This window comes from Charadrius vociferus, unplaced genomic scaffold, assembly GCF_000708025.1.
Source record: "Charadrius vociferus isolate BGI_N301 unplaced genomic scaffold, ASM70802v2 scaffold162, whole genome shotgun sequence".
NCBI classification, from domain to species: Eukaryota; Metazoa; Chordata; class Aves; order Charadriiformes; family Charadriidae; genus Charadrius; species Charadrius vociferus.
The window spans coordinates 685,703-701,576 of NW_009647236.1; the positions used below are offsets into that span (position 1 = coordinate 685,703).

General features: G+C 38.3%; 2 protein-coding genes across 2 annotated transcripts in view; both read left to right on the plus strand.

Annotated features, from left to right (window-relative positions):
• Positions 1–14,608, plus strand: part of METTL16 (methyltransferase like 16) — a 16,240-nt gene extending 1,632 nt beyond the window's left edge. Inside the window, exons 2-9 of the mRNA XM_009879938.1 lie at positions 205–404; positions 2,733–2,873; positions 6,398–6,513; positions 7,294–7,436; positions 10,411–10,480; positions 12,222–12,311; positions 13,204–13,377; positions 13,462–14,608. Of these exons, the coding sequence (XP_009878240.1) occupies positions 205–404; positions 2,733–2,873; positions 6,398–6,513; positions 7,294–7,436; positions 10,411–10,480; positions 12,222–12,311; positions 13,204–13,377; positions 13,462–14,079 (1,552 nt within the window). The 3' untranslated portion in view covers positions 14,080–14,608. The remainder of the gene's footprint in view (positions 1–204; positions 405–2,732; positions 2,874–6,397; positions 6,514–7,293; positions 7,437–10,410; positions 10,481–12,221; positions 12,312–13,203; positions 13,378–13,461) is intronic.
• Positions 14,609–15,658: 1,050 nt separating this feature from the next.
• POLQ (polymerase (DNA directed), theta) overlaps positions 15,659–15,874 on the plus strand; it is a 57,884-nt gene continuing 57,668 nt past the window's right edge. The window contains exon 1 of the mRNA XM_009879939.1: positions 15,659–15,797. Coding sequence (XP_009878241.1) covers positions 15,659–15,797 — 139 coding nt within the window. The remainder of the gene's footprint in view (positions 15,798–15,874) is intronic.

Consider the following 15,874-nt stretch of genomic DNA (forward strand, 5'->3'; position numbering starts at 1 on the left):
GGCGGCCCCGCCCGGCGGTCGTTGGCGGAGCGGCGGGAAAGAGCGCGTCGTGAGGGAGAGCGGGCGCGGTAGGACCGGGTGGGGTAGGCCGGGCCGCGTCCGGGGGGGCTGCGCAGCGGCTCTGAGCGCCGTGTGTGCGTCCGCCCCCGGGGGGCGGCGAGAGAGAGGGTGCTGTCACCCGTAACCGCTGCTTGTGCCTTTCAGCCTGAATTTCAAGGACCCCGAGGCGGTGAGAGCCCTGACGTGTACCCTCCTGAAGGAGGATTTTGGGCTTACCATCGACATCCCCGTGGAAAGGCTTATTCCTACCGTTCCCTTGAGGTTGAACTACATCCACTGGGTGGAGGATCTCATTGGTCATCAGGGTGCTGACAAGCAAGTCCTGAGGCGAGGCATCGACATAGGTACTTGGAAACGCAAAAAGTTATATTTGTTATTTGCTGCCAATGAAACTAGCTGATAAAATTTGTTATGCATCCATAGGGAAACGTGAGGTTTGAGAAACAGAAAAATCTGAGTTGTGCTTCCCGTGGTGAAATGGGCAATCTGACTCCACTGGTATTTTGTTTCGCTTCTCCGTGGGTAGGATTTCTCTGCACAAACACACGAATGACTGTAGCAGGCAATTATTTGGCTTTTTGTGCCTTAAACTCTTTTGCGAATAGCTTTGTGTGGTATACAAAAACTATGCTGCCAGTAACAGGCAAAAATGTCATTCTAAAGGATTTTTTTTTTTAAGATGGTATTTCTTCTCAGTCTTCTAACTAGTGAATTATGTTATATTAGCAATTTATTAATTTTGCTTTTGGATGTCTACACGAGAGAGTTTGTGAGCTGCATAGCAAAATTTTCTAGTGTTCCTTTTAGTAAAAGTTATTCTGTGGTTTCAGGTGTATTTGACAGATGAATGATCTTATTTTTTTAAATTTTGATATTTTTTTTGGTGTGGGTTTTTTTTTTCAATGCAGCTATTTTCATGAGCTACATTGTAAAAGAAGATTAATTAGCAACTGAGGCAAATACTCACAAAGCTGTCCTTTGGTTGTAGATGGTCAAAGTTTTCCTGTATGTTGTTGACATCAAAGTGTTCTTTTAAACTGGACTAAGCATCCATAGATGGATGATACTATCTAGTGCACAAGTCTAGGAGTGTTGCAACTTGCTCTGTTTCAGTATCTGGATTATTGGATAATATCTGGACAATATCTGGATTAAGCAGTAGATGAAAGTAAACAGTTATTCAGTAGAGATGTGAATTTGTAAGATGTGCACTGATGCATGTAATTTGGTTTTCCTTAGACATAAAAAAAAAGGCAAGCTCTCTAGGAGCAAGAAATTATATTCCATGTACAGATAATAAAATTTTGGTGAATCTGTATGGTCATTTAAAAGGCACCTGCAATCGTACATTTGAGTTTAGTTCATATCTTTTGTTTTTGTCAATAGCATCTTCCTTTATGATTTCAAAGGCTTTTTTTGAACATTGTTTTGTGCTGAAGTAAACCCATAATGAAATTGGGAGAAGCTGGAGTTTCCTTTCTAACTTGTGTTTAATGTTTGACATTAAAACTTTAAAGTTACTGACTTCAAAGGTTGGGTTCAGTAATCTCAGTTACCATACCATTTTTTTCATTACTGTTTGCTTGGTGTTGGCTAGCATGATTTTTTTTAATGGAATTTTTGATCTCTATGTCATCACACGGTGTGTGCACAGCTGCTTTCCTTTCATAACATCTAAACTTGTTAGCCAGCCTCTACGCGTTTGATACTAGGTTACATTTTTGAAAACAGTTTGTATGAACTTCATCACAGTAGGTGGCTAGGTAGAAGAGGGAGATCCTTTAAGTCCTCCAAATATTGAGAAGTCTTCAGTTTGGGTTTGCAGTGAGCATTGATGTTCCAACTCTGGCAAAGCAGAGTTCCTTGTCCAAAAGGAGTGTTACAGGAGTGCTGGAAATAACTGCATGCTTTTGTATACTGGCAGACTTATTTACTTATTTATGTTTAAATAAGTCAGTATGACAGTAGACTCTCAATATGTCTTTGAACTCAAGTTTTGTGGTGGTGAAATATCTTTCCCTTTTCTTGTATCCATTCCCTTTAATCCTAAATTTGACTGTCACTGGTAGTGTGATCACCAGATATGCCATAATTATAAGGAATTACTTTGTGCTAGCATATACTTCTCTTTGTTACCAAGTTTTTATCTGTCTGGCTATCTTTTTAAATATCTTAATTGGCACCTCTGTTTCTTTGATTGTTTCGGGCATTGGGGAAAGACAGTCTGATGAAACAGAAATGTTTTTTGGTTTTGTTTTTTTTTTTGTCATTGCTGTATGTGTCAAAGTAAATTATTTGTGGTAAATAGTAGAAAAATGAAGAAGAAAAATGTATTTGTGATGTCGTGTGGTTTTTTTTTAGTAAAACTAGGATATATTTGGCTTTCACTATACAAATTAATCACTGTCATAGAGAAAAAAATAGCTTAGAAAGCTGATCATTTATTAGAAAATTTATTCCAGAGTATTCTTTATTTTATTCAAAAGTGCATCTTTGACATTGCTGTATTTCAAATTAAGAAAATAAAGTTCACTAAAGAACTGAGTAATAGATGATTAGTAATCAATGTTTTCTTGAAATTAGCGCTCTCTGTTGTAAAAAGTACATAGTTAACAGCCGCATTTAACAGCAGAGACTTGTTTTGCCTTTCTCATGGCTTTTCACTTCTGCAGGGACAGGGGCATCTTGCATATACCCATTACTTGGAGCAACTTTGAATGGCTGGTATTTTCTCGCAACAGAAGTGGATGATATGTGCTTCAATTATGCCAAGAAGAATGTGGAACAGAATAACTTGTCTGATCTTATAAAAGGTACGATACAATAAGGTATTTAGTAGCATACAGATGTTGTGATGTATTTTTGCCATGTTCAGTCGCATATCAGAATCTGTATACCTGACAAACACATGCTCTATTGTTCTTGCTGAGCCAGAATGTTGACTAAGGTCTATGTATGCTTAAGCCAGGAAGTCACAGCTTGTCTAGAATGGGATGTGTGGATAGAGAACTACTCATTCTTAACAAGAATCTGGAAGTTAAACTTCACCCTGGGGTATTTACCTCTCTCCATATTTTTTTGTCTGTTACTGAAGTATTACTTAGAGTTCATGCTGTTTCTGCTGCTAGGAGACCTGGAGTGCTCCCCTCGGATAATTGGCGTGACACTGCCACATACATGTGTCTTGTACTGAGAGAGTCCTTCATCCATATTTCTGAATTAAGTCCTAACAGTGTCTGTCTGTGGTAGTAGCAGTATGCCAGGCTTGACCTTGGAGAATTTTCTGTGGGAGCTTGGTACACTAAAAAGCAGGTCCACTCTTCAGCTCGAAAAGAAAAACTTTACTTCTGCTGGATGTTGGAAATATCCTTTTTACCAAAATGTTGTTCTCTTGGTCTGTCCTCCGTGTCAGCCTTGAAGACCCAGAACCTTATGTGGAGAACAATGACAGTTTTCTGTTACTGCTGCCATCATAGGATTTTTAGTGGTGTGGTGCTGTTTCACTATACTGGAAAAAACTCTGGCAAGGAAAACGCCTTATGTGAAGCTGTAGTGCCCAAGATGATAAGCGGGAGTGAATGACTGATTGCTGGTGGCCAGAGCCACGGGCAAGGGAGTACCACTGGTGGTACACGTAGCCAGATGCTGCCTGGTAATGATCCACCCTGCCACTTTTTAATTTCGGGGCCTGAATTGTTTAGCTAGAGCTGAGTATGCTACTGTAGCTGGTAACTTGTTTAGCAAGGCATTTTGGAGTCAGGTTAGAAATCTTTCTATACCCTTGTTTGTTTTGTTTTGGTTTGTTTTTTTTTTTGTTGTGGGTTGCTTTAAAAAGAAAAAAAAAACACGCAAATTAAATTTTTGTCATGTTCTAAGTGTCTGTCTGGAAATTTTTGCCAAACAGCTTCATTTGGAGGTCATGTTGGAATATAGTCTTTGTTCTTCTAACTTCAATGAATAAAAATAGTTCAGTGATAGTAAAAACAGCAGTAATGTCGTGATGATTTACTAATTGCATTATAGCTTCTTTTTTCACCAGAGGATGAAAAAGTAATGTGTTTTTGGCTGAAAGTGAAACACTGCTTGCAGTAACTGTCTTACAAAGGGAATCTCTCCTATATGTGCGAAACAGAAACTTGATAAACCTGGGGATTGATTGTAAGTGCTGAAAAAAAATTACATGGTATTCAGAGTTATCTGTTTTACTGGAATGGGATGATGGTCAGAATTTGTCTGCTGGTATATATAAAAAACCAAAACAATTATAAAAATATAAGTACCCTTTGTGTAATGGTAGGATAAGAGATTTTCAACAACTTGAACTCTGGAAGTTTTCAGCCTACTTGCAAGGTAATTTAGGCTTGCTCTGCAACATGGTTATTACATTGTTTGCTTCCTGTTTGTTTTATTTGCTTTATTATTTCCAAAGGAAATCCAATACTGCCAATTAAAGCTATGTCAATTAAGCTAGCTATGTAGGTGGAATGTGGTATTCTTTGATGTCATCTTCTAAATAACTTTACAGTAATTTTAGAAAGTGTGTACAGTAGGCCATGTGTTACTGCTCAGATTAACATGATCTTTTTGCAGACTTCTGCTCGTCTTAGACCCGTTGTCTGCTTTCTCTACTATAAAAACTAATTTTGTGTGTTTTCTTTTCTGTTTTCTTTTTTTCTTTTTCCTCTTCCTTCAAATTCAAAAGGGTATTGCTGACAAAGGCAGTGAAATACTATAACCGTGAGCTGGGTATTTCAAAGCATTTGTATAAGTAAATGTCTCCTGTGTGCAGCAGCAACTGCTGTGTTACACCTCAGTGCACTGAGCAGATTATGGAGACATGTAGTGATTTCTTAGAAGACTGTAACCTGAAAACCATCAGTCTAATGGATATAATGCCTGGCTGAAGAACTTTTGGCCTGGACTGTGATGTGTAATTTGACTAGTAGTTTGTATTTAGTAATTTCTAATTAGTAATTACCAATTTCATTTACCATTATTTAATGTTGCAAGAGAAGCAGGGGAACAGATATCTACAGAGATAAGGAAGAATCACACTTTAATGTCAACAATTTTAAGTGGGAACAACTTAATATAAGGAGAAGGGCTAAGTGTTTAATTTATAAATTTAGGATTATAAAACAGGGAACAATGTGTTGATACATTTTTCAAAATGAACTACCCTTCTAATCTCATAGGATTTAAAATTTGTTTAGCTCTTGACTATAAACTTCTGTACTGTGAAATATTTGTGAGTTACAGCTTTAAAGGTAGTGGGTGTTTTAGGTATTATTCTTGCTGTATATAACCTGAACTTAGGGTCGCTGGCAATTACTGAACAATTTTGTGTTCTTAGGATGATGATAAACTAATAGTAAATGTTAGGAAGAGAGGCATGCCTTCTGCCTCTGTTCTAAATATCTTTGCTCTATATGCAGCATCCATAAGTTGCAGGACTGGTAAATTCTGCAAGAACTCCTGCTTGTAATAATGCTTTAATTAGACTTCGTGCATATTTAAATTCCTGCTCCTTGGGCTAGAGTTCCTGTGGTCTTCAGAAGATGTGTGACAGGACCTGACCACAATTTCCAAGGGAATTATATAGCCTTTGGGGAAATGCAGTGGAGATCTATGTGGGATGTTTGCCTTCGTCCTTGTGATGAGTAATAATAAGTTGGTGGACTGTAGTATGTAGAAGGTTTCTCCAGAAAGGAACTCTAATCTTTTTCTTTTGTTGTGATTTTTCAAAATCGTAAGACTACAGTTCCTGTGCAAGATGCATAGTTTTGTTAACACAGTAATTCTGTTTTATTATAAGATTAGATGTAAAGCTAGTCTTGGTGCTGTATAGCTTCAGTGAAGGTAGCTTAACCTTAGTCTTTCTCTTTCTTAGTGTTACACTCTGGAAAGGCCAAACAGTACATGTTTTTGAGTACCATTCTAGAATTCCATATCTGTAAATAAATAAATTGTTTAGACTAGGATTTCTTTATCTCTGAGGAGCCTGTGGGGTAATTAGCTGACACTTGTGTTAATTTTTGGAAGGGCTTAAAGTGTATTTGTAGTTGCATCAGAGAGCTCAGTATCAAGCAGTTCCTATTGTTTTAAACTGACTCATTTAATTCTACTACTGTGTATAAACATAGGAGCTGTTTGTATGCTAATCCTTAACCTGAAGTCTTTATTTGGATGCTGATATTTGTTATATTTTTTTTGTAGAAAATATTGTTTAGAAAGTATGTTTTTTATACAATGTATTGTTTCAATAAACACGAAACATAAATGGCATGCCAGATAAAATCTGAAGTTCCTTACTGACCAAATTCCTGTTTTCTATTAGTGGTTAAGGTACCACAGAAGACTCTTCTAATGGATGCACTGAAAGAAGAATCTGAGATCATTTATGATTTCTGCATGTGTAACCCCCCCTTTTTTGCTAACCAGTTGGAAGCGAAGGTAAGTTAACAAACTAAATGTTGCATGTACTTCAGTGTTCGGTGAGTGGGAGGGTAGCAACAACTTAACCTCTTTCCTTAGGGAAGGTTGAGTGGAAAATCCCAAATCATGATGAAATAGGATTTAAGTCTTCTCCTTCTCCCCCCCACCCCAAAGGAGTTTTTCAAAACTTAACCGTTACCCTTCCTAAAGTGGAGGATGATCTGTAGAATTTTTTCATAAGTTCTTACTGTCTTACAGAATGAGTTTGGAAAGTAGACAGCTAGTAAACTGAAATAGAGTGCCCGTTGCATAACAGTGGTACAGAGGAATTAGTTTCTGGCATCGTGCCTGTCTGTGTTTTCATTTCCTTAGTGATTTAAGTGATATCATACCGTTCGGAACAGTTCTTGCAATACCCACTAAGTATAGTCAGAAACTTAACTCTATAATATAGGGCAGTAGAAAAAAGATTTAAGTGTTGAAATTAAACACTATAGATTGTAATTATGTAGATGCATGTAACCAGCATGTCTTACATGTATTGGAACTGCATATTTCATATTAGCAGGATACTGATGTGTGACAAGTAACTTCCCTAGGTTTGAGATCGTAGGGAGTTCCACTCAGTTGTGCTTATTTTGAATGTATCTTTGCCAATTATTCATGGTTCTGATTGGGGGAGGATAACTAGCAGTGGTGATGCTTGCAACCCACTAAAGATTGAGGGAGCAAGTAGTGTACAAAGCAGCCTAACATTTCATTAAATGTTAATCTCAATGTTCTTTTTTTTTTATCCAGGGAGTAAATTCTCGAAATCCACGGCGTCCCCCTCCCAGTTCTGTAAATACAGGAGGGATCACAGAAATCATGGCTGAGGGAGGAGAACTAGAATTTGTCAAAAGAATTATTCATGATAGTCTACAACTTAAAAAGAGGTTACGGTAAGTGCTTTGTTAAAAAAATATCCCACCTTTTATCTGCAGAAATCATATGAAAATGATATTTTAAGTAAGGAGTGTAGCTGTGGTCCGGTGGTATCGCTTTGGTTAGTTTAATGATATATACACATCAGTAATCAGTCTCAGTTTATGTAAAATTAGTTGTTCCTGAGCATCAAACAATTACAATTCATCATTGGAGATATTTAAAGGTGGAAGGACAAAAATCTTTCATGAGTGACACTTGTAGCTTGCAGCTAAATTAGCACACGTACTTGCCAAAGACAGTCAGGGTGGATTCTTAAGGGCTTCTGGGATGGAGGAGGATGTAGGACATTGCCTAGTTATCTGTTCATTACCTGAAAGTTTCTGTCTTTTCCTGGCTGAATTTTGGTAACTTACAGCTTTGCCTACTAAAGGGCACTGTTGTACTGAATGCTGTCTGGGATGAACATAAGCTGCAATAAAAATCATAGTGAGACCTTTTGAACAAGATGAACAGATTGCACATCTTCAGGTTTCTGACTATCTGACTTTCGCTCCCCCAGAGCTGTACGTTATTCCTTTAGCTCTTCTGGAAGATTCTCTTTTTTTTTTTTTACTTAAATATCCTTCTAAAATATAGCTGCCAAAATTTTATCTATTACCACAGCTTCATTAGTGCCTTAAGCAAAGGAAATACAGCCTGCCTTTTGTATATTAGAAAAGTGTTTTGCTTTTGTTTTGTTTAGACCGTTCTAGGCAGAGCATTACATTAGAACCTCATCTTCATCTGTCTAATACCAAAGTTTTTCTTTAGAATGTTTGTTTTCTAGTAATGGGCCTGAAAAAATGGAGAATATGCTCTGGTTTTGGAAGAACACAACAAAGCAAAACTGCATTTGGCTCTGTTAGAAGCACTTCTATCTTGTAGTGCTTTGAAGAAAAAAAGTTGAGACTCTGCAGAGGTTGCAATTTTGCAAACCTTGAAATGTCGTGGGGGTTTTGTTTGTTGTTGGTTGTTTTTTTTTTTTTTTAATGACCTTCATCCCTCTGTCATCCTCCAAATCTTATAAAATATAAAAAGGGATTGATAGTATGGCAGAGTGGTGTTCGGATATGGTTATAAGCCAGAAGAATTAAACTTTTGAGACTTTTTAGCAATCTTGTTTGTGCCAGTGAGGATACTGAAAAATGACTGCTGTTCCTGTCAAAGTTTGTAAGTAGAATGTTATTTTAGGCTTCTTGATGTAGACAAGCTTTTACCTGTGTATACTCTTACTCATGCCTAAAATGTAGTGTTTTTTCACAGCTAAATACAAGCTGAAACAGTTCTGAATTTAGTCGATGATGCAATTGGTGAGGGGAGGCAAGTCAGAGAGAAAGTGATGGTATATATGTATATATTTCAAATGTTCTACTTACAGCTGCATTTTTTTTTTATCCTTTGTACATATTATTTCTGATATGTAGTGGTTTTATTCCACCAGTGTGATTTTTTTCCACAGGAGCAGGGGGTGTAGCGTGTAAAATACTGTTATCTGGAAAGTACACAGTTGAGGACTTAATTGGTTCTGTAAGGTAGGGGCAGGGGATGCATCTGTGATGACTTCTGGAAATGCAGTAGCAACATGGTTTCTGGCTCCACGTGCTGTGTGTGGGGAAACTTGCTTTTGATAAGTTGCTATTTGATGACCTTTAAAGGAGTGGCAAATGTAGTAGAGAACCGACTGATGTTACTCTCAAGGCAAGAAGTCTTTGCTTTAAAAAGGTGATGTGGAATTATGAGGAATGCATAATTCCTATATGGCTCCTCCTGGTAACACCACTCCTCTAGGAAAGAGGAGGGTATCTCTTGATCTGATAAATTGATGGTGCAAGACATAGAATGTACCTATGTGCTAACTGTGTACCATATTTAGGAAAAATAAGGAGTGTGTGCATGTGTTTGGGGAGTAGGAGTGATTCAGTTCATGTTTTTGATGAACTACCCTGGAGAATCCGTTACGAAAAGAACAATATACTTAAAATACTGTTTCCTATTTTGTTAGAGAGAAGGCTTGGCAACTCTGTCAAAGGGTGCAAGTAATGAGCATAGAGACTCCTATGGGCCAGGAGGTGATATTGACTTATTTACCCCCATCCCTGCTTCAGTTAGGAGTCACAGGTTCAATATTTTATAATTTTGGGAAAGGTGTGTGGTTTAGTTTTGCTAGAAATTTTGGGGTTTAAGTACTGCTGCTTGAAATTCTGTATATTGCATTATGCAGGAAGTCAATTTAAATAATTGTCTCTTAATACCACTGATAACCTTTTTGGATCCAGTCATCAAAAATGTATGGAAGAGGAGGTTGTAGATCTTGAATAGTAACTTAGATGAAGAACAGGGGTGTAATGTTTGGAGATATTGAAGTGGAGCTGGGTGAAAGGATAAACTCAACCAGAAGTGGGGAAAATAAATTTCTTTAATTTTCCCTACCCGTTGGTTTCCTCATGAAATATGGATTAGGTGATGGAAACCTGGATAATGAGTTACAAATGAGCAGAAGTGGTAGTCAGTAGGTCTGCTTCTGAGACACAAATGCTTGTCAGTAGTTGAATATTGCTTTTTATTCTGATTCATTCTCCAAAGCAAGTGCAGAAATGGAAAAAGATATTGTAAAGGGTGACATCTTCCGCATGACTGAAGTCACTCTTTGAAACAGGATTCTTGGTTGTTTAGGCGCTGTTTATATAATAGACTAAACGAATTTTGTAAAAACTCAAAAAGATTCTCCTGTCTGGTCTTACTTTGGGCCTTCTGTTCTGATTCGTGCTGTACTATGTCTTAGTCTCTGTTTAAGAGTGTGATTATTTTGTTGTTGCTGTTTTGTTTCTAAATATCCTATTGTTCTTGCAGGCTTCTGATCCAAGTAGTTCTTTCTGGTAGTTGCCATTTTCAGTTGATCTGCATTTGAAAAAGGCTTTGTAAAAAGCTTTGTTAATGTGTTGTTTGCAGATGGTACAGTTGCATGTTGGGGAAGAAATGCAGTTTAGCACCACTGAAAGAGGAACTTCGAATCCAGGGGGTGAGTTTGTATATAGTCCAGGTATATTCTGTATACGTTTGACACAATATATGCTATGTTCTGATGCATGTGGGTAATTATTATTGAATTAATTTACTGAGTTTTTTATTTACAAGAAGAAACTGCAAGTCCTTGTTAGGGTACAACTCAAATCAGTTGAGTTATTAATTATTGTAGATTCAAAGCTGATAGATAAGTAGCACATATTGTCTCCAGATTGTTGTCTTTATCACGTGTAGAAGCATGTCTTTGTCCATTCTGCTTTAAAATAGCCCTAACAGGGCTATTGTAAAAAAAAAAAAAAAAAAAAAAAAATTATAGCTCTCTTTCATGAAATCTAGCAATTTGGTTGATAAAAGAAAAGGTTATTATTTAAAGTGCAGCAATTTTTGTTTGTGTTCAATTCTGGCACCAAGTAAAATCAAACCTTGTGTTATTATCTCATGCAAGAAGGCTGTGCAAAGGACTTTATGGCTTTCTGAAAGAAGTGTAATCTTCTCTAATTTCCATACAAAGAAAGTGATTGTGAGATCTGCCCTTGTATTTGGTAGAGAGGTGAAGGAAAGAGACTGCATGGTGAAACCAATTCCCAGAAAGATGAACTACAGGCCATAGGGAATCCTTAAACTTAACGCCAAAAGCAGATACTGAGCTAGGCACCAAATTTCAAGTATCTGACTATATTCCCTATCCTTGAACTGTTGTACCTCAGCCTTAGTAAAGCGAGAGAAATCCTTGCAAACCTTGCATAGAAAAGCTAAGTTTTTCTTTTGTATTTTTCTTGAAATTACCATTTTCATTTTGTTCAGGTTTGTAATCTTTGTTGTAATAGAGGTGGGAATATTTTCCTTGTAACCAAGCACAGGCTGTGTTGTGGTGTAGGTTAGGATGCAGCATAAATGTTCCAAAAAGTCCACCCATTGATCAAAATTGTCTTGATGTTTGCTGTGTTTATTGGAAATTTGTATAGCATTAAGAATTCAAAGGCAGGAAAAGTTCCAGGATAGAGACACCTTTTCATCTCTCTTCTTGAAGGCGTTTTTCAAAAGTAAGATTATTATTTTTTTTTTTTTTTTCTGTGCAGACCTGTGGCTTATGCTCTGTAGGAGATAATTCAGAGTGAGCTGGGGTGGTTGATATTTATCCTTGCTAGTATTTAGCACATTCTCCATACTATACATAAATGCCTTGCAGCCTCCATGTGTGGAAAGACTACTTAACACTAGCATTGGATCTGAGCTTTATATTTAAAGGTGGTTTAAGTTCAGACTTAATTTTTTGGGGGCAAAGATAGAGAAGCGTTTTTGGGTGCATTTCTGCCATCTGCAGACAGCGAGTGAGTGGCTTGGCTTCCCAGCCCTTCATTACCTTTGTTCTGTGTTCCTTTGCTACAGCAATGGGTTCAGTATTCAAATGTAGGACAGGAGCAGGTTCTGAACAAGGAGAAAGGATGTGCTTTTTGCAGAATCAGAATGCAGATGTGTGCTCTAAGTGTGCTGGATCGCTGCACAAAAAGGGTTATGTTGTGTGTTGCTGAACTTGAAGGTCTGAAAGGGCATAGAGATGGCACAGCAGAGAGGGGGAAATCTTGAGCACTGACCAGCTTCAGCTGGCACTGACATCCATGAGCCATGTCAGAAGGAATCTCAGTTTGTAATTTTTTTTTAATTTGAAAATGTGTGCAGTAAACCAATGTTGTTTATTAATATAAAATGAGGTTTTGTGTTGCTTCTTTGCATAGGTTACTAAAGTTACTCATACTGAATTCTGCCAAGGACGCACCATGAGATGGGCACTGGCATGGAGTTTCTATGATGATGTACAAGTACCTGTAAGTGGCTTAATTTTGTTTTGCTTGTGATTGTCTGTGCCTCTTATTTGAGGAAGGGCCTGATGAGCTATAGCTGCTGTGAAACAAACTGTTCTTCACACTGGAACGTTGGACGCGCTGGGCTATATGGACCGTGGGATTTTGTAACTGGCTGCTAGTCTGTTAGCAGTAGTTACATGCACTTCATAAATGACCTGTGTTTAGGGAGGGAAAAAAGAAGCCTGTGCAGGAACTTCCTGTGGGTTTCAGTGAAAGTCAGGGTTGCTTGTAACATGCTTCAAATAGCAATTTAGTATTAAAAATGTGCAAAGTTTCTGGCTAGATTTGAACTTCAAGCTTCCCTCTGAGATATTGGTTTTAATATACCCTATAAATTCTGTTACCAAATAGACATGAACATGTCTAGCGCAGTCTTGTCTACATGAATGTAAGTGGAGCTTATTCACCTTAGCTAATGTGAGCCAGTTGCTTTTTTGGATCCAGATGTACATGTACTGTAAGATAGGTATAGACAATAACGAACCTTACCAGAGATGCAAGTAAACCTTCAGTGAGCTTGGATCAAAATGTGGGTATTAGCACTTGACCTCTATTCCCAAAAGCAGCTGCATTTTCTCAGCTCACAGAGAGCTAATAGTGTGAAGGAACCAATGAAGCTTTTTGCCTAATATATGAAGATAAACTCCATCTGTCCATCAGGCTAGTGTGAAGTGCTTGATCCTCTTAGCTGTTTTTAACCTAAAACTCTTTGGAGTGAAGTGAAACACAGGCCATTTCAATGACCGTTTAGTGGCTTACATTACGCTGTTAATCCTCATGCCTTCTGAGTACAAAAGTCATCCCACTAATACTGCATAGCTTTGTATTTTTTTTTTTTTTGTTCTTCTTCTAGTCACCTCCCTCTAAAAGAAGAAAATTGGAAAAACCCCGAAAACCAATTACATTTATGGTCTTGGCTTCTACAGTCAAAGAGTTATCCATCAAAGCTGCAGCTATGGGCTGGGATGCTGTAGAAGCTATTGCTGTGGTTAGAGCCTGGGTAGAGAAGATTCTCACAGATCTGAAGGTACGGTATTAAATTAAAACAGCATCCTACTTGAAAGCATAAATGCGAGAGGATAGTATGAAGTTCTGCTGTTTTCTGCAATAGGTTCAGCATAAACGTGTTCCATGTGGAAAAGATGAAGTCAGCCTGTTTGTTACTGCCATTGAAAACTCCTGGATTCATTTGAGGAGAAAGAAACGAGAGAGAATAAGGCAATTACGAGAACTTCCTCGGGCTTCTGAAGATACACTGCAAGCAATGGAAGAGGAAAAAAACAGTCAGAAGAGTGTGAGTAACAATTCAGACTGTGAAAACCCCAAGACTGAAGACTCTGAAACAGGGTTTATGGCACCTGATGAGGCTGTCCACTTGAACACAGGTGATGAGCTTATGGAAGAATCTGCTCCTAGAGAAGACCACAGTGAGCACATGAAGGAGGAGGAGACAGAAGGAAAGTGGGCAGAAATGTCACTTGGCAAAGGTTCCATTAATGCAAAGAAGGAACCTTGCCCTTCAGAGGAGGCCAGCAATCTGACAGTTGAAAAAGAACAAAGTACCAAAGAAACTAGTAGATGTTTTCTCTTTAAGTGTTTAATGAATGTGAAGAAAGAAGGAAATGATGTTTTAGTAGAAATGCATTGGGTTGAAGGACAAAACAGAGACTTGATGAACCAGTTGTGCACATACTTACGGAACCAAATTCTTCGACTGGTTGCTAGTTAGCCCTTTTTCCTACTTTGGTAAAGTAAGTCAATCCTCAAATTTTGTAAACTATTTTTAATGGATTAAAATTTTCACTCAGCAAAACCTGTTTTTTTCCCCTTTAAAAAATGAGTAAAATGGAGATTAAAGTCCCCTTTAATATTTTAAATAGCTTTTTCAAAGCTGCAAGGAGTACATGAAATGTACTTCATTGGATGTGAAGTGATGGGGAAGTAACGGATTTTGTGCTGCAGTTGCAAAACTACATGTTAAAGTGAAATATGTCTATGCTGTGACTGTTTCAAATATCGACAGTGCTTATTCTTATTTTTTTCCAGTGCAACAGATTTATATATTGCTACTAAGTAGAAATCTTTACTGAAATATTTTCTTCAGTATTTTTTCAATACTAATGCAGGAAATGGTTAGTCTGCTGTGGGAATTGTTTTCTGCAGCAAGGAGTCTTCAACTAAGGATTTAAGTATGCCTCTCTTCCCTTTAATGCATGTAACCTTTGGTCTACAGAGTGGCAAGATGGATACATCGTTTAAGTGTCAATTCATTAAAATAACTGCTTTAGAAAAAATGTGTGTTGTATTTTACTGGTGCTTGGGCTTTGAAATGCAGAAGAGCCTGCTACTAGTATCTGGTTTGGTAAATTTTGTTCTAAAAAATAAGCTCTTTGAGCTGCTTGGTTTAAAGAGGATTTAACTATGTTGACTGTTCCACTAGACCATTCCTTACACTGATTCAAATAAAATTGTCTGAAATGACAGCAGTATTCTTGAAGGATTTTGCTTCCATTTAAGCTTAAGAGATTGCTTTAATGGCAGGAATGAGAGCATGTGCTCATCTTTTGGGCCAGAAATTACTTTTGCAGGACAAAGACAGGTACAGAAGTTTTCGGCTGTTGCGAAGGAAGACGACTGGTCGGAAGGTGGTTGCTTCCACACATGACTCCCTAATCCTTTTTACCACCAGCTGTTTTTCCAATTTTTCTGGGCCAATGACCTCTTCCTGTGAGAAGAGAGGCAGAGGGACATGGGTATTGGGTGCCTTGGAGAGGGTGCGTGTGTGTGTGTTCTGAGATTATGAGCACTGGCACCGCTTTGCGTGAAGTCAGCCTCCCAAGCTGTGATCCATTTCTCTGTAGAGATGTAGAGAACATGGAGAGAAAGTATTTCTGAGAGTGCGTGCATGTTGCCCAAAATAAAAGATGCACTCCTGATGGACAGAAGGAAATATTGCACATGTTCATGCTACTGTAACCGCTCTGACTGTTCACCCGTAGTTGTCAGTATGTTTTCCTAAGTTGAAATTAAAAGCAACTTAGAAAAGCCTGTTGTTAACTGTTGTGTATGGTGCTACTTAGCACTTGTCCTGCAAGGGATGGACAACGACTTGTGTTTTTGGGGTAGTGCAGAATTTTCCCAGAACTGCTGCTGATATTCACATCATGGGGGAGAGATGAAACTACCCCTGTTCTCTTAGAATCTGAAGTGGGTGTTTTGGCTAGCTGAGCTGTTAAAAACAGAAAGCAGGGCTTTGTCCTCTATGCTGTTGTTCCCTGTTTATCTTTTCCATCTGTCTTCCTTCGCGGATGAAGAAGCTCTCCAAGGTACGCCTGCGCGCTTGTGGCATGCTTGTTTTGCTGAAGCGGACTGTATTATGTGCCTTCGTTAACTACCTTGTCTTTCCCCTGTACGACATGGATAACCTACGCCTCTGCAGCGTGCCCAGTTTGTTGCAGTGACACCCTCCCCTCCTCGAACGCTCCCGCGCTTCGCCCCGAGGTCCCCAGCCCGCCCGGCCCCTG